General features: G+C 38.8%; 2 protein-coding genes and 1 long non-coding RNA gene across 4 annotated transcripts in view; 2 read left to right on the top strand and 1 right to left on the bottom strand.

The window, feature by feature from the left end:
* The first annotated feature begins 9 nt into the window (after positions 1–9).
* Positions 10–6,349, top strand: ais (DExD-box helicase 52). Its single transcript, XM_073976028.1, has 3 exons — positions 10–205; positions 269–1,698; positions 5,835–6,349. The coding sequence occupies exons 1-3, from the start codon at positions 128–130 to the stop codon at positions 6,217–6,219; spliced, it is 1,893 nt and encodes a 630-aa protein (XP_073832129.1). The 5' UTR covers positions 10–127; the 3' UTR covers positions 6,220–6,349.
* The window catches only part of hfw (leucine-rich repeat domain-containing protein hfw), a 53,546-nt gene continuing 34,604 nt past the window's right edge, over positions 6,226–25,167 (bottom strand). Inside the window, exons 1-7 of one of the 2 annotated variants that reach the window (XM_073976029.1) lie at positions 24,948–25,051; positions 18,513–19,219; positions 7,513–7,747; positions 7,327–7,443; positions 7,094–7,255; positions 6,872–6,979; positions 6,226–6,802 (exon numbers count right to left, since the gene is read on the bottom strand). In XM_073976029.1, coding sequence (XP_073832130.1) covers positions 6,521–6,802; positions 6,872–6,979; positions 7,094–7,255; positions 7,327–7,443; positions 7,513–7,747; positions 18,513–19,219; positions 24,948–25,013 — 1,677 coding nt within the window. In that variant the 5' untranslated portion in view covers positions 25,014–25,051 and the 3' untranslated portion in view covers positions 6,226–6,520. Of the gene's footprint in view, positions 6,803–6,871; positions 6,980–7,093; positions 7,256–7,326; positions 7,444–7,512; positions 7,748–18,512; positions 19,220–24,947; positions 25,052–25,167 lie in introns of those variants that run through there. The other variant, XM_073976030.1, reaches the window with a different exon arrangement.
* On the top strand, positions 9,388–10,385 carry LOC141398614 (uncharacterized). The gene is made up of 3 exons (XR_012411679.1): positions 9,388–9,730; positions 9,793–9,934; positions 9,998–10,385. It is a non-coding gene; the product is annotated as an uncharacterized lncRNA (long non-coding RNA).

Here is a 25,167-nt window from a genome sequence, read left to right as displayed (position 1 = left end):
TCAGATTCCTTCTTTCCTCTTTCGCAACATTCGACACGTTTTTTTAAGTTGAACAGCGGCAAACAACTGAAGTATATTTTGTGAAAAAACATTTGTTAAAAAATATAAAAAATTAACGAGGAAGAAAATGGATGCGCATGATTTATTTCATCAACTAACAAGAGGAGTTAGATTCACTAAAAAACGAAATGAATCAAAAGCAAAGGTATGCCCAGTATCATTAATGTACAGAAGAACATAGAACATTCACTCATGACTTCTTTTTCAGAATGCTCCCGAAAAGTTAGCCAAACATGAAGAGGAAATGAAAATCAAAGATGAAGGTATTGCCACAGATGAAGAGGATGATGAGTACATGGACCACGACGACGAAGAAGCCGTGGACAATTCCAGCGATAAAGAAGAAGAGGAGGACAATGAAGAACAGCCATCATTTGAGTTTCTTTCGGGTGTAACAAGTGCTCCCAAAAAGTCGAAAAAGAAAAATAAACATACCCTCACAGAAGAACAGAAGCAAAAGCAATTAGAAGAAGAAATGATAGCAACAATACGTAAAGAGAACCGCATCAATGTACTGGGCAAAAATATTCCCCCACCCATTACCACTTTCCAAGAGCTACATACCACCTACAAAATGAACGAAAGATTAGTTGAGAATTTAGTGAACTGCAATTATGCCCAACCCACAGCTATACAAATGCAAGCCATACCCATTATGTTACAAGGACGCCCCCTAATGGCTTGTGCTCCCACAGGTTCGGGTAAAACAATTGCTTTCTTGGCACCCATTATAAATGATTTGAAAGGACCCAAGAAAGTTGGATTTCGGGCAATAATTTTAGCTCCCACCCGTGAATTGGCACAACAAATCTATCGAGAATGTGTGAGGGTATGTGAAAAGACTGCTTTGAAAATACACATTATAAGCAAAGTTAATCAAGCTAAACAAAAATTGGGAGAAGGCGCGGCTAAGAAATATGACATTCTTATATCAACACCAAATCGTGTAAGATTTTTGTTACAGCAAGAACCTCCACTCTTAGATTTAAAATCCATTGAATGGTTTATTTTGGATGAAGCTGATCGTCTCATGGAAGAAGGACAAAATAACTTCAAAGAACAACTGGATGATATTCTTGCCGCCTGTACAAATCCTAAAAAGAAGTTGGCACTGTTCAGTGCAACATACACAGTGCCGGTGGCTAAATGGGCCCTGAAGAATTTGAAAAATCTTGCTCGTGTTACGGTGGGTGCTCAAAATTCAGCCACCGATACAGTTGAACAGGAGCTACTGTTTGTTGGCTCTGAAAGTGGTAAACTGTTGGCAATGCGTGATTTGGTCAGAACTGGCCTTAAACCGCCTGTATTAGTATTTGTCCAGAGCAAAGATCGTGCCAAACAGTTATTTGAAGAACTTCTATATGATGGTATCAACGTAGATGTAATACATGCTGATCGAACCCAACAACAACGTGACAATTGTGTACGTGCATTCCGTGAGGGGCATATTTGGGTGTTAATTTGTACAGAACTTATGGGTCGTGGTATTGATTTTAAGGGTGTCAATTTGGTCATCAATTATGATTTCCCACCATCCACGATTTCCTATATTCATCGTATTGGTCGTACCGGTCGTGCTGGAAGACCCGGAAAAGCTATAACATTCTTTACACAAGATGATACACCAACGTTAAGGAGGTAAGTGACATTTTGTTTACGTATTGACATACAAGTTTCTGCTCAAAAATATAGTGTCAGAGAATCAACAGTTTTACATTTCTGACTATTTCGGATATGTTAGACTTTTCTGCAAGGCGAAAAGAACTGTTGTGCGATTATCTAACTAATTTTTTGAGTTTCCGACAAAAATCGGTAAAATTAAAATGCTTATATTTTCGGTAATAACCGATAAAAACTAGTGGTAAAGTTCTACCGATAGCAACAGTGTTGTAAACTTTTATATGCATTTTTCATTCATAATTTTGCGTTTTAATGTTACCGATTTTTGTTGGTAACTCAAAAAATGAGTTGGAGAATCGCACTACTGGTCTCACATCATTGAGATTTCAATAGGATTTTAAAGACGCCCCTTGCTTCTTATTTGTATACCCTCAGAATTTATGCTAACGAGGGTATATGAAGAAAAGATAAAAATTTTTTAGTTTTCCATAAAAAAAAATTGAAAATTTTTTTTTAAGCTACATGAATGATTTTTGGTACATACATTGGGAAAAAAATCCCATTCTTAAATCTGTTCGAGATACTAATTTTGGTTGTTGCGCGCAAAAGTTATGGCGGTTTCAATTCTGATAAAAAGAAAAAAATCTTTAAAAGACTCTAATCATTATATTGAGAAACTCTCTTAATTAGGGGCTCCCTACATACTATATGGTTACTGAGGTTCCATAACTTTAGTGAAAAAGTTGTAAATTTTCGCGGAAATTAGGAAAGTATTCAAAACAATTGGTAGTTTACAACTTGTTCTAATAAAATTCAAGCTGTTTATGCATCTGAAAAATATATATATATAATAAAAAATATGTACGTAATCTAAACATCGCGAAGATTCAAATGAAACCAAAACTATACAAATCCGTTTAGCGGTTTGCATATTATAGCAAAAAACAAAAAATATATTCAGGAAATTTATAAAATTTTTGTAAGAGAAAATATTTATTAAATTTATTTTGTGAGTTAGTTGAACAAAATGTAAGAAAAATAGGTCGGAGTTTTTCTTCTATTTTAGTTAAATTTCACGCAATAAATCACATTTTTTATTCTAATCACTTCTCGAAAACACGCTAACATCTAGCAGAAGATATGGATATCTTTCAAATAAATGTTGGGTTCCTTTAAATGGGGTATAATCTTGAAATAAAATTGTATCGGGTAATGTTCATTTTGAAATGTGTGTAAATCGCGAAATCCTCAAAATCACTTGATGCGCATGCGGTTTACCAATACAGCGAATTCTTCTCTTTAAATTTGTACACATTTGCCAGGATTTACTTTGTCCGCTAAGATGTAGCATCGTCTGCAGTTTAGTGTGCAACAAACTGTATAACGCTTTAATTTTGCACAAAGTGCATACACTTTTTATGCGCATCCGATTTCACTATCAACCGTGAAAAAATACATCGATCTAAACATATTTCAATAAAATACATCAAGAACCGTGGATGTAGCATCGCACAGTATTTTTTGGATAAATCGGATACAGCTCCCACGCCACTAAATTTTTCAAACCGCTGTTTTCGCACAAACGCGAGTGATGATTCACTTTCTTCATTGAAATGGAAACGATCCACATATAACGCGAATTAGTCAGCGATATTTTGAAAAACATTTTTTGCAAATTTTCCAATTTTTGCAGTAGCCATTTCCGCCGTTCTAGTAGATGGATTTTTACGATCTGTGATTCATATGATCCGGATCGTCGAAAAACTAAAATATCGCGGGGTACCAGCACACTCAAAACGATATTGTAAATACTGTACCCAAAAAATAGGTTTTTTAGAAAAAATATCGCACTAAATTTTTGCCTTTGGCAGTAGATTACTCTGCTGCTGTGTGGGCTACATACTCAATATACATATCAGATTATGCGAAATCGCGAGTTCTTTAATCCTATAATTGGTTTTTCGAAATATCCGAACGCGCGTCCCAGTTACATAAAAAATACAAAAAACACCTGAAATCCGGCTTCAAAATGTCAGCATCCATAAAAGGTGGATGCAGTGGAAATTTTGGAAAGTGATACATTAGTAGTGTAATCTTCATTTTGTATTCTCCAACTTTTACTTTGGACAGATGTCCGTCATTTGAATGGTTTAATCAGAAATCGAATAGCAATGTAAAAAACCTGTTTAGATTCAACGTGTTTTTACCTATGGTTTTTCCTTTACGCGGTCGTAACTACCACGTAAATTAAATTTTTTTGCTAAATTTTTGAGCTTTGTACAAAAACATCTAAATTAATCCAGCAATAGTCATAGTTACTGGCAAACTACAATAGTTCGCGTATTATAATAGTGCAAACCTTGGCTTCATGGAAACTAACAAATTTTGACTTTTCCTCATATACACTTTCATACGGGCAAAATGTGCCTCAGCGAAATAATGGTTTTAGACCCAAGTATGTTTGGACGAAATGTGTTTTAGACAATTTGGAGTTGATTTAGCAATGTCCGTCCATCTGTCTGTCTGGCTGGCTGGAGCGCACGATAACTCTCGAACGGATCAACCGATTAGGTCCAAAATTTGGCTTTCGTAATATTTTGTCCAAACTTAGGTTAAGTTCGAATATGGGCTATATCGGTCCACTCTTTCCGGTACCTCCCCCACAAAAGTTCGAAAATGTTCTGAAAATTTTTGCGCACGGTAACTCTTGAAAAGAGTAACCGATTTGGTCCATACTTTGCACATCGTGAAATTTCTACCAGACTTAGGTGAGGTTTCAATATGGACTCAATCGGTCCAATCCTTCGAGTACCTCCCACACAAAATTTCGGAAAAGTTCAGTATAGGACCTGCTCTCGAATCGCTTTGATTTTTGTTGTAACAACATGTATTCTCCGCCCCCCATACGATGGTACAAGTTTCATCAAGGGCAAGTCCATACTTCTTGAGAAAATAGCCTTAAAGGTGCAAAAAAAACCCTTTGACACCGTGTGTAGTGGTTGGAGCGCAAGATAATTCCGGAACGGATCTACCGATTCGCTCTACAATTTGGCCTTCGTAATATTTTGTTCAAACTTAGTTTAAGTTCGAAGAAAAGCCATATCGGTCCACTCCTTCAGGTACCTCCCCCACAAAAGTTCAAAAATGTTCGGAAAAATTGTGCGCACGATATCTCTTGATGGGAATGACCTATTTGGGCCATACTTTACACAACCTGATATATCTACCAGATATAGATCAGGTTCGAATATGGACTATATTTCTCCACTCCTTCGGGTACCTCCCACACAAAATTTCGGAAAGTTCACTTTAAGACCTGCGCTTGAATCACTTTGATTTTTGTTGAAGCAACTTGCATTCTGCTTCAATTTCGACGGTAAACGTTTTTTTTTTTAGGGGCAAGTCCATGGTTCTTGAGAAAACAGCCCGAAAGGTGTAAAAAATCCCTATGGTACCATATGTATAGGCTGGAGAGCACGACAACTCTCGAACTGATCAACCGATTTGGTCCAAAAGGTGGCTTCATCAAATTTTGTCCAAACTTAGTTTCAGTTCGAAGATGGGCACTAACTTCCGGTACTTCCCCCCAATATTTAAAAATATCACTAAAATGGTATGCACGATATCTCTTGAACCGGGTAACAAATTTGGTCCAAACTTTGGATATCCTAATAGTTTATCCAAATTTAGTTTAATTTCTAAAATGCCGATATCGGTCCTCTCCTTAGGGTACCTGGACAAGTCCATGTTTCCTGGAATATTGGTCCTAAACTTTTACGATGATCCACTGAAATGACTAGTGGGCGCGACATCTATCGAAAATATATCACTCCCAAAATAAGATCCACTTCCAGAATGGATTATATCGTTCCATTCCTCTAAATACCTCCCCAATCCTTTTGAACTTTAATCCTAATCCACATTTTTGTGCGTATGAATCGCCCAAAATTTTGAAAGCCCCCTAAATACATAAGTATTTTTCGTAATAAAGTTTTTCAAATTTAACAGGCTGAGGGTATATCTCTGTCGGCTAAATTTTTGTCGGAAATAAAATCCACATTGATTTCCATTTTTTCTATGGTTCAGTCAATATTTAGGTTTAAACTTGAATTATTAAAAATATATATTAATTCCTTTTTATTCCCCTTTTCTAGTATTGCCGAAATCATACGAAATTCCGGTGGTAAAGTTCCTGAGTTTATGCTGAACATGAAAAAATCGAAAAAATCTGATAAAAAGAGATTGGCTAACTTTGCTCCGAAACGCGAGGACATATCCACTAGAATAAAACCAGAAGAGGAGAGACAAGAAAAGCTAACAAAAATTGAAAAATCCCTTAAAAAGAAACAAAAATCTCCAAATGTTGATGATGAAACTAAAAATCGGAATAATCAAAAATTAAAGAAAATACAAAAATTGAAGACTGATTTTCAAAACAACCACCAAAACAAAAATAAGAATGCCAATAAACAAAAACATCAACCACAACAAAAATCAATGAAAAGTAAAAACCCCAAGAAAGCAAACATCAATCAATAATCTTCATTTAGAGTAAAATAAAAAATACACTTTATTACTAGCTTAGGATAATGATGATAATAATGTATAACAAATGTTGTATATTTAGTGTTATTATTTTTATAAAATAAATGTTTTATAACTTAAAAAATATATATGTTTTTAATTGCACTTGTCTTGATATGAATTTGTTTTTTAATGTATATATTATATAAAATATTTAGGCACATTGTTTTCATTCTACTTGTTTTACATATAGTTTTGACATTTAAAGCTAATAATTTCTAAAACAATTTACTTATTTTTTAAAAATAATTTATAATTATGACTCACAAAGCCAATCACATGGTAATTTTGGCATTTTACTCGCTGGCCATGGTAAATATCCAGCTGTTTTGAACACCCAATAATCGTAGGAAACTTTTGTTATTAGCGCCACCAAAAGTATAACTTCGGTGGCAATTAAATAATAAACATAATCAGTCCAATCGTGTGGCGATTGACACACTTTTAATTCCTGTAATTCCATAATGCGTTGTGGCATATTACGGCATAATATTTCATTGTAATCGGGTATATCACGACTTCGTTTTAGTAACCAAAGCTGCAAGAATTAAAAGGAATTAGAAATTTGATAATGAAGTGAAAATAGGGGGGTGTTGTTTAAAAATACCTTTAGAACCTTGGCTGAATTACAATCACACATTAGCTTGTTGCCACCCAAAAAGATAACACGTCCAACATTGCTGTCCAGCACATTTGTTAGCAGGTATTCTGGAAGCTGAAATCATGGAATTAGTATTTTGTTTATTTTTTTAAGTTAAATAAGTATTTTTTTCAAGTAACGAAATAACCTCCGTAAAGTAGATTTTCGCGGTTAGAGTATTGGACTTACCCTTTTTAAATGATTATTTCGAAGATACAGCTTTTGAAAATGGTCCATAAATTGTGTGCCCTCCAAATCGTGCATGGACTCAATGTGATTATTATCGGCAAACAATTTCACAATGCTTTGATAGGTGGGATTATTGTGGAAATGGTCACCAATAACGGTAATCTAAAAAAAAAAAACAAAAACACAACAATTATAACATAGATTAACACTAACTCGAATCATCATATACTTACATTATTATTTGTAATATTCAATTGAAAAGTGTTTTCCGGCAATTTTGGTGGTAATTCTGTTAAACCCAAATTGGAGCAGTCAACACGGCAAAATATTTTGTTCTTAGAGGGATCACCCTAAATGAAAAAAAAATGTGCAAATACATATATAAATGATGAAAATTTACTAAAATGTAAAATATTTACCGCCGACAACATATGTTCGGGATTACAGGTACAATTACCTTTGCCCTGTATAACAGGACAATCTGTATAGAAACGTCGTATTATATCTAATTGACTGATGGCTATGTAATCCGTTGAATTGAACCAATTGAAAGCGGAATCCAATAGGCAATATGTACTGTTGGGTGAAACAAATTTAAAAGATCCCCGAAAGATGGTGGCCATCAAATTATTGCACAGCATACGTTTATTTTGTCTGAAAGTAATGTAAAGTATTATTGAGAAAAATTAAGGAAATAAAGGAATCTATGGGAATATCAAATATCGGCTACACAACCGGAATCCTTTTCTCCAAAACTGATGGAATTCGGGAGGTTTTCCGAATTTTGTGATCTTTTATGGAAGCATGAACTTGTCGACAAAATACCTTTGGGGTATTTATTTATCATAAAGATTGTGGAGGTTCCGAATAAATGCTGTCGCTTTGCTCCTAACTTTGATTTGGGTGAAAGCCTAAAACTTTTGAAGTTTTACGGAGTAAGTACCCGAAGAAATAGAGTATGTCAGTCCAAAATGTCAATTGGAAATGGATCTTATGTTGGTAGTCATTCCTTTTGATTTGATTGATTTTTACCGCATGAGCTAAAAAAGTAAAAAATTCCAAAGCTTTTCGGGACAGCCCTCAAACTATGTTGAACTATTGTGAGTAAGGTACTACCCGATATAGACCCTCCAGGAACTTGATGTACCTTGGGAAGAAATTTTAGTTTAGGACAAATCGAATACTAAATTCGAAAGTTATCTTTCTCATAACATGTTTTAGATGGCACCGACAGAGTTTTTGAGCTTTTAATCTATTACCTCAGGAAATATGGTCTTGCCCCCGAAAAAAAAATATTGTCCTAGTAGAGGCCTTGAGGACAACATATTGCGAAAAATGTCAGTCCGAAGGAATCGGATACCGCCTATCTTTCAAGTTAAACAAGGTTTGGACAAATTATATAGTTGGGATCAAATAGTTTGATACAATCGAGAGTTATAGTGCGTTCAGCCATACATACGGAAGGACAGGTTAAATCGATGGTGGTAAAAACATACATGAAACCATTATTTCGATTAGGCAAATTTTGTGTATATACCCTCGTTAGACTAAAGCCTGAGGGTGTAAAAAGGATTAAAGTACTTTGTATACATTTCACCATAACAATACCCCTAAAACTTTGGATCTTCTCTACAAAATATGCAACTGCAGAAAGTAAAAAATCAGTCGGCTTTGCCAATGCCAAACACCAGCTTCTTCCGATACCGGATTGACGGGAGGGGGTGTATTTAAGGGTTTGCTCTGTACTCGTCCATGTGTGGGACTACGACAGGGACTATGTTGTCGCATACTGCGGAACACAGCCCCCAGTGAGTCAGGAGCATTTAACTCTCGTCGTTGTACATTCTCATGGCGGACGGTTTTGTATGCACCGGACTGACTCGGATGAATCTTCGACCAGAGGCCGTAGAACCCCGTGCCAGTATGGATCTGTTCCGTTTGCAAGATCCGCACCCCCCACATGTCAACAATGCACTGTGGTTCCGCCCGTGGACAAAAATCGAAAATTTTATGGCGACAAATTTGATTGCGATTGAAAGAAATATACATTAAACACATTAAATTTTTAATATCCAATATTATTTTTGCCGATTTCCAGCGGTAATATGTCAAGTTAAGTCGAAGAAGTTGAGACTTGTATGCGGTGCCTTAAAAACGAAAAATAGTTCCGCAAAGCATTCGTAGTTTATGAGTGAAATTAACAAAAATTAAGAGGTAAATGCACAATTTAGAATATGAAACTTTTAGTTGATGGCATTGACCATGGTACAATCATTACAAGGTAGGACACAGCAAACATATGATTACAATTTTTTCTTGAGGTCCGCCTATTGTGTCAAAACAGTTTTGACAAAGGTTGACAAACGACAAAACAGATGTATTGAATTCAAATATTTATTAAATTTATGTAAACAGATTTTGTTGTTTTTATATAAAACTTGATAATTCACAAACTAAATTCAATGCGTGCTTTATCTTGGTGGGAAAACTACATTTGCCGTGTTTTTTATATCCGAGCTATGCCAAACGTAAAGAAAGCCGGAAGTTGGAAAAAATGTTTTGGACGAATCCAGTGCCACAATTTTAGATGTCTTGGAGGAAGAATATGCTGCTTTATTAGGAGCATTTGACAAAAAGGTATGCACATATACGCAGTGTCCCGTTAAATGACAAGCATTGTATTCATGTCTGACTTGCAGCCCCAAAAAGCCACGATGATTTGTCCAAATGAGCTGGTGTCTGTTTGGTATGTACTTATCAATGCCACGAAAACCTAGAATTGCTTGAATTGAAATTTTCGCTGCGATTGTATAACTGAACCTACGGGTAACTCTAACATATGTATGTGTCTAAATCCTAGTTTGTGCAACAAATCGGAATAAATTGTACAATTAATATTTCCAGGAACTTTATTGCAATTGTACAAGCCGGCTGCTGAGAGCCCTCATTCAAAAAAGCCTAAACTGGACAATGATAATAACGAACCGAAGTCGAAATGTACTGAAAAGGGGACCTACATTAAAGGGCCAACATTTTAAGATACAGATTGGAGAAATTCACTTTTCATTGTCCATCGTACATGTTGATTTAAAAAAAAGAATAAGGTTCGATATCTTCTCGATTCCGAGGATTTGGCTAAAAGTTACGAAGAACGTGGTATGAAGAACCGCTGCTGAATCATCATTTCGGATGTTCATACATATATGTTCAATACAACCGGATGAAGGATAGATTAAATGACTACTTGTAGACAGTTATTCCTAGTAAAAAAATGACATAAATAAATGGCTTCCAATCTGGTTGATTGGACAAGCGAAACCACAAAAGACATTGTCTATGTCTTCATAAATGCTTTAACCTGGTTTACCAACTACATCGCGTTCATGCCATTATCACAACACTATACTAGGCAATCCTTAAATATGTCAATCGTCTGTTCATCCTTCTCTTCGGTCGGGCTTGGAAGCAAAGTAGCCAATGCAAAAACAATGGTTTAAAAATAACCTTTTTGATTGGGGCTATATACAAAATTTTGGACCGACAACTCTGTACAGAAATATATTATATCTCCAACAGATATAGGTACCGAGGTACCAAATTTTAGCCATTTCGCTTGAATAATGAACCTTAAAAACACCAAAAAAACGGGAGGTACGGCTCTATGGGGGCTATATCAAAACGCAAACCGATTTAACCGTTTTTAAGGGCAAAGATCCTAGGAGTAGTACAACTTACTATGTACCAAACTATAAAGGTCTCTCTAAATATTGTTTTATTTAATGTTAGCATTTTAATAAATGAAAATGAGTGGTTCCCATTTTAACAGCCAATGGCTCCCAGTTACAATCGCCTTCTCCCGAGTGCGAAGCATGTTTTGCTCTCAAAGCAGTTAACTGCTTGCAAGTCCAAAGTTGTTACAAAGACATTTCAATGGAACCAACACCAGAAATCAGACGTGGTTCAATTACCAAGTAACGTGCAACATGCAAAGCTTACATGCACCTGTCAACAGAATGGTACAAGTCTTGGGACTTCATCTACACTTGGTAATGTAGCTGAAGTACTCATAACCAACTTTCTTGTATTCAAATAGACCAGCCTGAGAAAGAGACCGAAGAGAGAGAGAGCCTGCGGTACTGAGGCGCGGAAAATATATGTAAATCATTAGTCTTACGCAAGTGTCTAATGACAATTACAAATTAAGTCAAACAAGATAAAATAAACAAAATGTAAACAATACAAACTTTGACAACATTTCAAATGAACGACACTTGTTGCATTTGTTATTATTAATTTTGAAGTTATAAGCAAACTGGCTTCAGAGTTGTTTTTTAAAAATTTTATCAACCTGCCCAACCTTCTAATAATTGAACCATGGGCATTGACTATGTTTTTACGAAAAAACTTATTGAAAATTCGTTTTCTAACTTCCTTTTAAATAAATTCTTTGTAAATGACTTTTTGTGATATTTTTAATATCATTACTATAAATTTATGTTGAGTTTTACTAATGTTGGCCCCGTAAGGGCAAGTCCATATATTTTTTTTAAATACAGGGGAAGGTCTCTAGTTTACGATAAAACGAGATCCAGCTGCCCCCAGCTGCCACCCTGTATGTTATTCCCCCTAAACCACGCCGTCGTCAAAATTCCGAAAAATCGGGAGCTATGTTTAATTGGGAGCTATACCTAAACGTGGACATATAGTAAACATTTTTTGCAAGGAGGTATGTTGTTCCCTCAGAACTCGAAATGCAAAATGACAGCCAAATCGGTTGAAAAATTTGGCTAAAATCTTCAAAATACCGAATATCCGGAGGTACGTTTATGTGGGTGCTATACCTAAACATGGACCTATATTGAAAATTTTTTGCACGGAGGTATGGTGTTCCCTCCGAAGTCAATATACAAATTTACAGCTAACTCGGTTAGAAAATTTAGCTAAAATCGTCAAAATACCGAATATCGGAAGGTACGTTTATATCGGAGCTATACCTAAACGTGGACCTACATTCATTAAAATTGTTTTTTCTCTCTTTTAGGTTCCTTATAAAACTATGTTTAAAATTTTGAGGCGGTTGCTCGATTATAACTATTTTTGGCACTTCTTTCCATTCAAGTGGGACGACTGTGGGATGTTATGGATGTAGGGAATGGGTGCACTTCCGAGGGTCTCTGGCCTTAGTCGCACCCAGGATTACTGCGATAGGTATGTTGCTGCATGCTGCGCCAGAACATCTTCCCCAGAGAATCTCCATCTTAGTCGTCGAAATACGCCTCCGCAGTCTCCCCAACAACAAACGCAGAATCTAACGCCACAAGTTGTTGTTCATCGGCCAGGAAATGCATCATTCCTGCAATTCAATTGAAATGGTCTTCGCAATAAGGTCAGCGAAATTGTGAACTTTATGAGTCGGAAAACAAAGCTCACCCCAATCTGTAGCTTGCAACGTTGTGATGGTTATAACGATTTGCGGAAGGATCGCACGAGAAGCGGAGTAGGAGGGCTTAAATTCCCAATACAACTTGACTCTAGTGACAATACATGGAATGTATGGGGGTAGCAGCAAAGTGTGGTACTACAGAGGCAGAGCTGCTTAATGTGTACATGCCGCCGATGAATAGCTGCGTTATATGACCGATATAAGTTCGCTTTTAGAGTGCAATAACCGTCTGGTGCTAGAGGACTTCAATGCCGACCATGAGCTTTTCCATTCTGTCCTAGAAAAGCGGATTGGCAAGGGTTCATCGCTTCAGAGAGACTTTTCCTGGACAGAATCACTGCAGCAGCCGTTCGCTTCATAACTGCTGGTCGAATACCCGAAATAAGACCAAATTTCCCGACAGAGGCGACGGGACTAGCAAATGAGAGTGATGTGTTTCGTCGTACGAACCCTGAAGACCCAAGAGTTAGAGAGCTTACTCTTGAAGTCAACAAGCTAGTAGGCGAAGCGGCAAAAGTGGCTAGACCACCTAAAGCAATGTAACATTGGTACAGGATTAAGAATTTCTGGGCAACGGTTAAATCATTCTCAAATCCGAAAAAGAAGGATGATACAACTGCTGTTACTTTCAACGGCATGACAGTAACTGACCCAAAGATGTCCGCGTGTTATTTTAATCGGCAGTTTATAGAGCACCCCGAGAGTGATAGGACAAAAAGGAGTGTGCTACGCCGTATAAAAAACCCCTGCCAGCCGAGGATGTACCACCACAAATTACGATGTGCGGTGTTGCAGATGCCATCAGAAACGAGAAATCATCCAGAACGTTGGGCCCACACCGAATATCGATGGTAATGCTTAAGTAACTGTATGAACCCGCAGTTGAGTATTTTATTTAACAAGTATCCCCAACCTATCGTTAACCATTATATTGTACCAGAAGCCTGGAAAGTAGGCAGCGTGGTCCCGCTACTGAAGCCTGGCGAGGATGCCAGCAGAGGTGAATCGTACAGGCCGATTTTACTCCTGTCGCCAGTAGCAAAGATTCTAGAGGCACTATTCCTCCCCATAATGAGAAGTTACCCAACATCAACATGGATTTCGAAAAATGCATAGTACTACAACAGCGTTAGGCGCCATATCCACATATATCAGTAGAAGGACCGAAGGCCGTGCGACCGAACAGTGGCACTTGAACTATCGAAGTTCAACCATGCCAAGGTATTCGATAATATAAAAAGACTTTCCACCAACCATGTTTTAAACGTTGGATAATCAACTTTAATGTGTGGACGCCAATCGTTTGTGGAATTCAGAAATAAGAATTCTAAAAACTGTAGAGTGAAACAGGGAGTTAGTTCTCCAAGGCGGGTTGATATCTCCGGAAGTGTTTAACCTCTACTTTTCTGAAATTCCACACCCTCCAAACGGCATAGAGATCGTAATGTATGCGGATGATTGTACGATCTTAGCGTCGGGTTCTATCATCCATGACATATGTGATAGGTAGACAGCGGAGGGAGTCATTTCTGTTGAATAATGTGGCTATAACTAACAAACTATCGAATATCGGGGGTAATGTTCTATGGGGCCATATATGTATGAAGACGTGGACTTATACCGCAATTGTTTTGGTGTAAAGTTGTATACCACCAACAAAGACTAAATACCAAATTTCAGCCATTTCCGTGGGATGTTGAGACCACAACCTTCAAAAACCCGAAAATCGGGAGGTACAGTTCTGTTGGTCTATATGAAGACATGGACCTATATAGACAAATTTCAAGCGGAAAGTTTTATACCCCCAACGAAGACTAAATACCGAATATGGCTGAAATTCGGTATTTAGTCTTCGGAGGGATATTGAGGGCACAACCTTCAAAATACCAGAAATCCGAAGGTACCGTTCTATGGGGGCTTTTCAGTCATCTCGGTGGGATATTGAGGCTAAAACTTTCATGGGCGCTATATGATGACGTGGACCTATGCGGACAGATTTCAGTTGTAAAGTTGCATACCCCTAACGGAGACTTAATACCAAATTTCAGCCATTTCGGTGGGATATTTAGACCACAAATCCTTGAATATATGTTTGCATGTGCTCATTTTATGCAGATAGGTAAAAATATGTCAAAATATGCACGATGTGCAAAATATGCAAACATTTTTGGGCCTAATTCGTTTTGTTTTGCAATAAAACGAGTTTTTGTCTAATCAGATTTTCTTTACGACCATCCTAACCATATATGCATTTGCATAGGATTCCGCAGTCTAGTGATAGGTTAAATGTCTAACGACCATTAACTACCCCAAGATAGTGGGCGTAACTTTCGACAGCATGTTTAAGACGTTCGGGTAAGCCTCAGTTATTTGCGATAAGATCAGAAGTAGGAACAAGGTTCTCAAGTCAATGGAAGTCCAGTGTGGTATGCAAATATTAACGCTACGTAGTGAAAGAATATTTAAACCTGCCAGAATGCCGCCGATACGACTGCAACAGGGTGCCTCCTCATGACACCAGTAGACCATCTTCATGAGGAGACGAAGATTTTACCGGTGCATTAGCACAACAAGACGTTGTCGATGCAGTAGTCGCTTGGGTGTTATTGTCATGGACATCCCTGTCAATCAATCATGTGGACAGGCTTCTCCCACCCAGACGCGCCAGGGAGGATATTCATGATCTAGGGAGAGAGGTTCAAAGATACAAGCGGGAACCTCTAGGCAGACTTGAATAGCATTTACACTGATGTAGTTGCACAGGCAGTACAAAGGTACAGTGTGAATGCCGACCTCGGAGACCACCTCCTAAGGCCAAGGCAAACACGAGTGGTATTAGCAGATTTAAGAAACGGACGATGTAGCCGCATCGATTCGTATTGGGCCCGAATTTATGGCACGCCACGCCAGTCCAGGTTGGAAAATTTTTGAATCTGGACACAGAAAAACCATCACTAAATTGTTCGTCGAAAATGTGTCTAAACACTTCTTTAACAAGTAAAAAAGTGTCAGTCGGCTTTGCCGAGAGATATATACCCTCAGCCAATGTGAAGTGAAACTTTCACCTAAGGTCTTTAGGTGACCTGAATTTTGTGGCCCTTTTTGGAAATTTAAACTTGCCGACAAAAATGTGGATTAGGAACTAACAGCACTATGACAAAAATGTTGAACTTTGTGGGGGTACCCTTAGAGAGGACCGATATGGGACATTTTAGAAGTTAAACTAAAAATTGGCAAAATATTAGGAGATGCAAAGTTTGGACCGAAAGTTAACGTGCGCTCCAACCACTACACACGGTGTCATAGGGGCTCTTTGCAACTTTTAGGCTATTTTCTCAGGAACTATGGACTTGCCCCTGATGAAACTTGTACCGTCGTATGGGGGGCAGTGAATACAAGTTGTTGCAACAAAAAAATCGATTCCAGAGCAGGTTCTAAACTGAACTTTTCTGAAATTTTGTGTCCGAAGGCGTGGACCGATTGAGTCCATATTGGAACCTCATCTAAGTATGGTAGAAATATAACGATATGCAAAGTATGGACCAAGTCGGTTATTCCCTTCAAGAGTTATCGTGCGCACAAATTTTCCGAACATTTTCGAACTTTTGTAGAGGAGGTACCGGAAGGAGTGGACCGATATAACCCATCTTCGAAGTTAAACTAAGTTTGGACAAAATATTGCGAAAGCCAACTTTTGGACCAAATCGGTTCATCCGTTCGAGAGTTATCGTGCGCACCAGCCAGCCAGACAGACAGACGGACGGACATTGCTAAATCGACTCCACATTGTCTGAAACACATTTCGTCCAAACATACTTGGGGTCTAAAACCATTATTTCGATGAGGCACATTTTTCCAGTATGAAAGTGAATATACCCTCGTTAGCATAAATGCTGAGGGTATAAAAAGGACCTATGTGGACGATTTTTGGTTGTTGTTGTTGTTGTAACAGTGTTTTTGTTATGTTTATTTGTTCGTTCCTCTGTTCAATCTGGCTCTGGGTCTATCTCCAGTTCAAGAAAAGTGGCTGCTTCGATGGGATGTAGCCATAGATCCACTGGAGTTAGATGGGTAGGTAGGCGGGACAGTTAAAAAGGTGTTGTGTGTCGTGCGGGCCCATGCCGCATACTGGGCAGATGTCTTGCACGACGCGATCGATTTCCGCCAAATAAGAATTTAGGCGACTGCAATATCCCGAGCGTAGTTGAGCCAAAACTACTCTAGTTTGTCGTGGCAGCTGACGCTCCTCAGCTGCGATAGATGGAGGATGTACTCCGAGCACTTTATTCACACTATAATTGCTTAAGGCCTTGGCAACTGCGTCCGTGTGAATGCTATTCAATCCTACTTGATATGCTTGTTGATCTAGGGATTCTCTCCTGTATCGTTGGACCTCTCCCTCTAGAGCATGTATATCCTTCCTGATCTCCCTGAATGGGCTGGGCCTACCCACAAGATGGTGATTGGGACGGCTCACACGATAACATCCAAGCAGGTACTGCAACGAAAGCATCTCATTGTGTTGCTTTACAGGAAGAATTTTTGCCTCCTCATGTAGATGGTCCACTGAAGATTTGAGGAGGCACCCTGTCGCTGTTCTCAGGGCTGTATTCTGGCAAGTTTGAATCTTTTTCCAGTTCGAATCACACAATCTCGGGGACCAGACTGGAGCCGCATAGCTTACAATAGACCGACCTATCGCGTTATATGTGGTCAACAAGGTTTCTTTATCTGCACCCCAAGTGCTGCCGGCCAGGGACTTGAGGACCTGTGTACGATTTTTGGTGGAGAAGTTTGGTGACCGCTGAAAACCTCGAGTGTCAAATTACAGATAGTTCGTTTAAAAATTGTAGCTAAAATCTTCAAAATATCGAAAATCGGGGGTGCCGTTATATGGGTCTATTCCAAAACATATACCAATACGTTTTTGGGGATTTTCGGGACCAATGTCAAATTACAGCCAGTTCGGCCAAAAAATTTAACTAAAATCCCCAAAATACCTTAAATCGGGAGATAAAGTTATATGGTACCAAAACGTGGTGGGAGCCGTACCAAAACGTGGACCTATATTGATACATTTTTTTGTAGAGAAGTTTTTTGGTCATTGGGAACCTCAAATGTAAAATTTCAGCTAATTCGGTCCGAAAATTTAGCTAAAAGCCTCAAAATACTTTAAATCGGGAGGTATGGTTATATGGGGATTTTATCAAAACGTGAACCTATCTAGGCAATTTTTAATGGAGAAGATTTGTGGTCATTGAGAACATCAACTGTCAAACTTCAGCTAATTCTGTCAAAAAATTTAGCTAAAATTCTTTAAATCGGAAGGTGCCTTTTTTATGGGACTTATATATACCAAAACATCGACCTATTTCCACCATTTTTGGTGCAGAAGTTTTTTGACCGCTTGAAACTCCAAGTGCCAAATTTGAGCCAATTTAGCTACAGCTAAAATCCTCAAAATACCTTAAATGGGGAGATAGCGTTATGTGGGGGCTATACCAAAACGTGGACCTATCTTAACAATTTTTAGTGGAAATTCCTTGGCCATTGTCAATTGTCAAATTTCAGATAGTTCGGTCAAAAAATATAGATAAAAATCTCAAAATACCTTAAATCGGGTGGTACCGTTATATGGGGGCTATACCAAAACGTTGACCTATATAGTCCATCTTCGAACTTGATCTGCCTATGGAAAAAAGACACTCTGATGCAAAATGTTAACGTTCGATCTCAATTATTTCGGACGCTAGAGTGATTACAACAGACGGACAAACAGACAGTCATGGCTGGATCGTCTCAGAATTTTATATAAATATATAAATATGTACTTTATATGGTCGCAATTGATTAGTTCGATGTGTTACAAACAGAAAAACTAACTTAATATACCATCCATACTATGGTGGAGGGTATAGAAATGGGTATAAATGTGATAATAATGAAATAATATAAAATAAACATAACATTACCTACCTTATATCCAATGTTATGTTATGATTTGGTGTTATTTGTGGTATCTCCGTTAAATTATTATTGGATAAATTTAAGAACTTCAATTGTATGGATGCCTTCATTGTTACGTTAGACAGATTATTATTTGACAGATTCAAACATTTCACTTTGTTCATACGTGAAAATTTCTTGGTAATATTTACAATATTACCATCCGTTATGGCCAATGATTGTAACGTTTGAAATATGGATAGCGATAAATCGATTTCCGGCATTGTCATATTGTAAATGTGTAAATTGGTCCAATTACTATAGTTTGGACACGATGAGACCATTGTCAACTGTGTAATGTTACAACAATACCAATTATTGTGGGTCGAATTTGAATTAGGATATTGACGACACATACAAGTATTTGCTGTTGGCGCAGTGTTATTGAAAAAATTAAGGCACATATTCTCCTCCATGGTAAAACAAAAATCAGGCGTTGTTTCGACATTACTGGTGGTGGCATTTGTGGGATTGGCGGTTTCGGTTGTTGTTGTTGTTGTGAGGCCATTGTTATTATTGCTAGGGTCGACGATGACATTCATATTGGGTAGAGCCGATTCTTGTTGTCCTGCAGCAAAATTTTCCTCCTCCATTCTTCGACCACTTGCTATGGCCACCATGCCACCATAGAGTAGGAGCAACGTCAGTAATAGCCGCCGCTGCAATTTATCATAGTGCTAAGAAAAGAAGAGAAGCAAGAGAAAATGAATGTTTTATTCAATAACCAGTGCAAACAAAATGCTAATAGCTGTCTTGTAATTGTTTAGATAAATATTGACGTGTGGTTTCGTTTTATTTGCATAGAAATGGAAAAAGGAGGGTGCATGTGAACAGTTTGGGAAATTAGTACAATATGTTTGACGTTAATGATTAAATTTTGAGGAATTTTTATTGGACTTTAAATTTCCAAATAGCGAGGATGCAATACAAAATATTTTATCTAAATTTACAGCAAGTTCAAAGATGGGTCGTATCGGTTGGATCTGTTCCATTAGCCAGATCCGCATCCACCACATGTCAATATCGGTGAGATGTAATGGATGTAGGGAATGGGTGCACTTCCGAGGCTGTTCAGGCCTTAGTCTCCTCCAGGATTACTGCGATAGAAGTTGCTGAGCATGAACATCTTCCAGCGTTTCTCTAACTTCGTCTTCCGATTCTCCGTCGTTGTCGAAATACCGCGATCCAAGAATCAAAAATCACCGTCACATGTAGCTTGCAACGTTGCTATGGTTACTACGTTTGGCGGAAGGATCGTACAAGAAGGGGAGGAGGTGGACTAGTCTTGCTAATATACCAGTCTGTCTAGTACAGACCTATCTCTCTTGAGCTTGACTCTAGTTACCCATACTTGGAATGTATGGGTTTAGCAGTAAAGAGGTAGAGCTGCTTAATGTGTACATACAGCCAATGAATAACTGTGCAGCGCGTTATATGTCCGATATTAGATTGCATTTAGAGGACAATAACCGTCTGGTGCTAGGGGACTTCAATGTCCATCGTGAGCTTTGGCATTCTGTCCTATATTTTGCACGGCGAACGAAGACGCTCCTACGAGGATAAGAGGAGAGTACCCAGCTCGACAGACATCATCATTGTGACACCAGGTCAGATAATGACGTATCCTGGCAGCCTGTCATTTCCCTTGTCTCAGACCACCTTCCTATCATCGTCTCCGTAAATAGACCACATCTAAACGTCTTACTTTTCTAAACCATGGGAAAGCTGATTGGCAGGGATTCTGAAAATTTACAAATAACCGCTTCAGAGAGTTGATCATTTTCTCAGATCCTCGGGTAGCTAAGAGAACGTTGTGGGAGGCTACTGTTGTTGTTTCCTAGCAGAGGCGACGGTATTAGCAAATGAGCGTGATGAGTACGAACCCACGAGTTAGACAACTTACCCTTAAAGTCATCAGGCTAGTAGACGAACATAAGCGGAAAATGGTGCTAGAGTCCCTGAAGCAATGCAACATTGGTACGGGATTAAGTAATTTGTGGACAGCGGTTAAATCACTCTCGAGTCCGGGAAAGAAGGATGATAGAACTGCTGTAACTTTCAACTGCGTGACGGTAACTGACCCAAGGAGGTGCGCGTGTTACTTTAACCGGCAGTTTATAGAGAACCCGGAGAGTGATAGGTCGAAGAGGAGTGTGCTATGCCGTATAAGAAGATCCCTGCCAGCCGAGGAGGTACCACCACAATTTATGATGGGCAATGTTGCAGAAGTCATCCGAAACACACGGAATATCAATGGTAATGCTTAGGCAACTGGATGTTCCCGGGGTTGAATATTTAACGAGTCTATCTTTAACCACCCATATTGTACCAGAAGCCTGGAAAGTTAGCAAGGTTGTCCCGCTACTGTAGCCAGCCGAGGGTGCCAGCAGAGGTGAATAGTACAGGCAGATTTCCCTCCTGTCGCCAATAGCAATGATTCTAGAGGCACTACTCCTCCCCGCGATGAGAAGCTGTTTTTCAGTTGTCCAACATCAACATGGATTCCGGAAAATGCATATAACTACGACAGCATTATACGCTATATCCACGCATATCAGTAGAGGACTGAACCTAACAGTTTATGGTTCTAGATCTATCGAAGGCCTTCGATACCGTCAGCTATGCCAAGCTGTTCGAGGATATAGAGAAGACTATCCTTTGGATAATCAACTATATATGTGGACGACAGTCTATTGTGGAATTCAGAAACAAGCAGTCCAAAACCCGAAGAGTGGACCAGTGAGCTCCCCAAGGCGGAAATTCCACACGGCACGGTCATCGTAATGTGTGCTGATAATTGTACGATCTTGGCGTCGGGTCCCATTGTCGATGACGTATGCCTACATAATAGCTGATCTAGAGCAGTTCTTCCATCTGAGTAATATAAAAATATCCGCCGCCTCTTCATGACACCAGTGGACCATCTTCATTAGGAGACGAAGGTTTTACTGGGGCATCAGCACAGACATCTTCATGATGTATAGAGAGAGAGGTCAAAAGGTATAAAATAGAAGCTCCAGACTAACGAACCTATCAGGCAAGCTTGGATAGCATTCACACTGACACGGTTGCGCAGGCAGTACAGAGATACAGAATACCGTACTTCGGGACCACCGCCACTCATCGCAGTAGAAGAACTCCAGCAGCAAGGCAAACACGAGTAATTTTTCCAAGTTAAGATCCGGACGATGCAGCCGTTTCAATTCGTATTGGAACGAATTGATGCCACGATACCCAACATATGCCCGGCATGTGAATCGGGACCACACGACGCACTGCATTTGTTTAGCTGCCCAGCTAACCCACTCAAGCCGCAAGTCCAAGTTTGCTGTATTTTTGAGTCAAGATAGAGAGGTTTCAGAACCAGATAACTGTAATAATTCACGAACGAACACATTTGCGTTGCTACAACAACAAAAATTGTGAGGGAGCAAAATGATTAGTGGGCCTAATAATTATCGAATGGAGTGATATAATAATTGTTCCACAAACATCCCAGAAGGCACAAGGAAGACTTCTCTCATATCAATGAGTGCACACCGATTCATATTAGCTCAATGATATGGGCCATACGCTGTTTAGCGCCGAGTCCGAACGGCGTGTCGTACGACACCACTTTATAGAAATACTGAAATATTTTGCCATCGTTGAAAATTTGATTTCTGATTGCAAGGCGGGTGTGCATACCGTTGCACCACGGTGGCGTGACTGCTATTAGCCCAATTTTCCGGTACCTCCCTAACAATAGTTTACAATTTTTGCTCAAGTGATGTTAAGGAGATATTCGATGATTGTTTTGAAATTTTCATCAAAGGTAGTACTGTGATTTCCATTACAACAATATAATTTTCTTCGTGGTCAAGTCCATTCCTCCTTTCATAATGACTTGAAAGCTCTAAAACTCTTCGGTGACCAACTAAATTATCGGTTGGCACGATAACTATCTTAAGAAATGACTCCCAAAATTCAATATGACTCCAATATTGACTATGTCAGTGCATTCTTTCTGGTACCTCCTCAACAAAAGTTCAACACTTTTGCGGTTTAATCCAAGGCCATTTCTGGGATCCTGTTGAAATTTTAATAGCGAGTAGTCCTTGTAATCATGGCAACATTATATATATATTTGCTAGGGGAAGCAAACACTTCCTAAGATATGGGACCCGAAATATTTCAATATTTAGGGTCACTCCTTCATACACCTCTCGCACTAAGGTTTAAAGGGGTGGTAAAAAGTTCAATTCGATCGGAACAATATTTACTGAGATATGAGCGTCGGAAAGAAAAAAAAAATTATAGAATTTAAAGAAACTAAAAAAGAGTTTTTCACAATATTACATTCTGAAATTGGTGCCAACTCTAGCATGAAAACTAACTAAAGGCCTCGTCACATAGGAGGATTTCTGGCTTAATTCATTAAGTTGTATGTTATTCCGACTTTAAGTCAGAAGTCAAAGCATACGAAACTGGTGTTTCAGCACACATTCAGGCGCATAGAGATGCGGCAACTCTACGCGGCTGAATGTGTGCTGAAACACGATTTTCGAATGCCTTGACTACTTTACAATCAGTAGCAACGCGTAGCGCACGAGAGAGGTATCGGGAGAAAAGAAGAGAGGAAAAACGTCTTTTCCGCAGGAAAAAGAGAGAGATGGAAAAGCGGGAGTGTGAACAAATCGAGATGTAGAGACCAGCAAGGTAATCTGGTAACTGATACAGATAGTGTGCTAAGGATATGGAGAGAGCATCCAAACTGTTGGTATCCAATAGTAGCAAATTCGACGAAGATACCACAGATTCTATCCCAGAAGATGGTATTGAATGTATACCACCCGACCAAGATGAGGTAAAGACAGCAATAAATCGGCTGAAGAATAATAAGGCAGCAGGAGCTGATGGCCTACCAGTCGAGCTATTTAAAACCGGAGGCGACACGCTGATAAGGTGTATGCATCAGCTAGTTAGCTCCATCTGGCAGGAAGAACGCGTACCCGACGATTGGAACCTGAGCATCCTGTGTCTAGTCCATAAGAAAGGAGATAAGACTTTATGCTCCAACTATAGGGGCATAAGTCTTCTCCCTATCGCATACAAAGAAATAGGAAAGAACCTCTCCGAAGAGTTTTGTACCAAAAGAGGTTTCAGGCAAGGAGACAGCCTTTCGTGTGAACTTTTCAACATCCTGCTAGAAAAGCTTATACGAGAGGCAAACGTAAAAAGAAGTGGCACAATCTACACCAATAGCCACATGTTACTTGCTTATGCTGATGATATAGACATCACGGGACGATCAGTAAAAGAAGTAACCGATACCTTTATGAAGGTCCAAGGAGAATCTGCTAAAGTGGGTCTGGTGGTAAATGGCGAGAAAACCAAATTGATGGTGTCGACGCGCAATGCGTCCATTGAGATCGGACCAACTGTTGAAGTTGGTTCCTATAATTTTGAGGTAGTAAAATACTTCGTATACCTCGGCACCGCCGTAAACACAACAAACGACATCAGTTTGAAATAAAAAGAAGAATTGTATTGGCCAACAGATGCTACTTTGGCTTAAGTAAGCACTTCAAAAACAAAGCCACAACTCGCCAAACAAAAATAACGCTTTACAAAACACTGATACTACCCGTGCTGATGTATGGTTCCGAAGCCTGGGTACTTGCGCAAGCAGATAAGGCAGTGCTTGGCGTGTTTGAGAGAAAAATTCTTCGAAAGATCTACGGACCAATCTGCGTGGACGGTGAATATCGACGTCGTATGAACCACGAGCTGTATCTGCTATACAACGACATCAATATAGTTAAACGTATCGAGATGCAGCGTTTGCGTTGGCTAGGCCATATAATAAGAATGAACGATGATGAACCCGCTAAAAAGGCGTATAAATTCGAGCCACATGGCGGTGCACGCAGAATTGACAGGCCAAAGAATAGATGGCACAAACAAGTGGATGAAGAGATGACGAGGCGCGGTATGGAACAAATGTTCTGTAATGGACCACCTAAGTAAGTAAGTATCAAGGATATTAAAATATTTTGTCCTTTTTATGACCAAAAACGTAAGTTTTTTAAGCCAAAAATTATGTTTTCACTTTTTTCCTCCACCATTTCCGTAAAAACAATTATTTTCTAAAAAATTGATCGATGACGGACTAGATCTTTATGTTATAAAATTTATGACGATCGGGTTATATGTTTTCGAGCTAAAGTTGGCAGCGCGATCGCTTTACCATCTTCGCGGACGCAAATACTCGAGGGCTGCAAAAAATTACACCCAATTTTTTCGAAATTAGTTTTTTTGTATTTATTAATTAACTAGGGGACCCGGCGAACTTCGTCTCGCAGTTTGTTAGGTACAGAACTTTATGGCTTTGGTTCAAACCTATAATACTATTATTGCTGTCACCTTGTTCAATGGCAAATTTTTCTTTGTTTTGAACTGTTTAGGACAATCTTTGAAGCAGATGCACATTAGACAATTGTACTTTCGACAACTGTCAGTTTGACGAAGAGAGAAGGTACTGAGAGGCAAAGTGTTTCTATTTTCCTCGACTCTCTCTCTTCTATAAACTGACAATAGCCGCGAAAAAATTAGGTAACTCTAAATCGGGACTAAGATATATTTT

Source organism: Musca autumnalis, unplaced genomic scaffold, assembly GCF_047663935.1.
Source record: "Musca autumnalis isolate F117 unplaced genomic scaffold, ASM4766393v1 scaffold_3, whole genome shotgun sequence".
Lineage (NCBI taxonomy): Eukaryota > Metazoa > Arthropoda > Insecta > Diptera > Muscidae > Musca > Musca autumnalis.
The sequence above is the reverse complement of the archived record's forward strand: the minus strand, read 5'-3'. Positions and strand labels throughout refer to the sequence as shown.

Coding starts and splice junctions, on each gene's coding strand:
- ais (XM_073976028.1), top strand. CDS start 128: ATGGATGCGCATGATTTATTTCATCAACTAACAAGAGGAGTTAGATTC. Junction 206..268: donor GAAATGAATCAAAAGCAAAG/GTATGCCCAGTA, acceptor CTTCTTTTTCAG/AATGCTCCCGAAAAGTTAGC. Junction 1,699..5,834: donor GATACACCAACGTTAAGGAG/GTAAGTGACATT, acceptor CCCCTTTTCTAG/TATTGCCGAAATCATACGAA.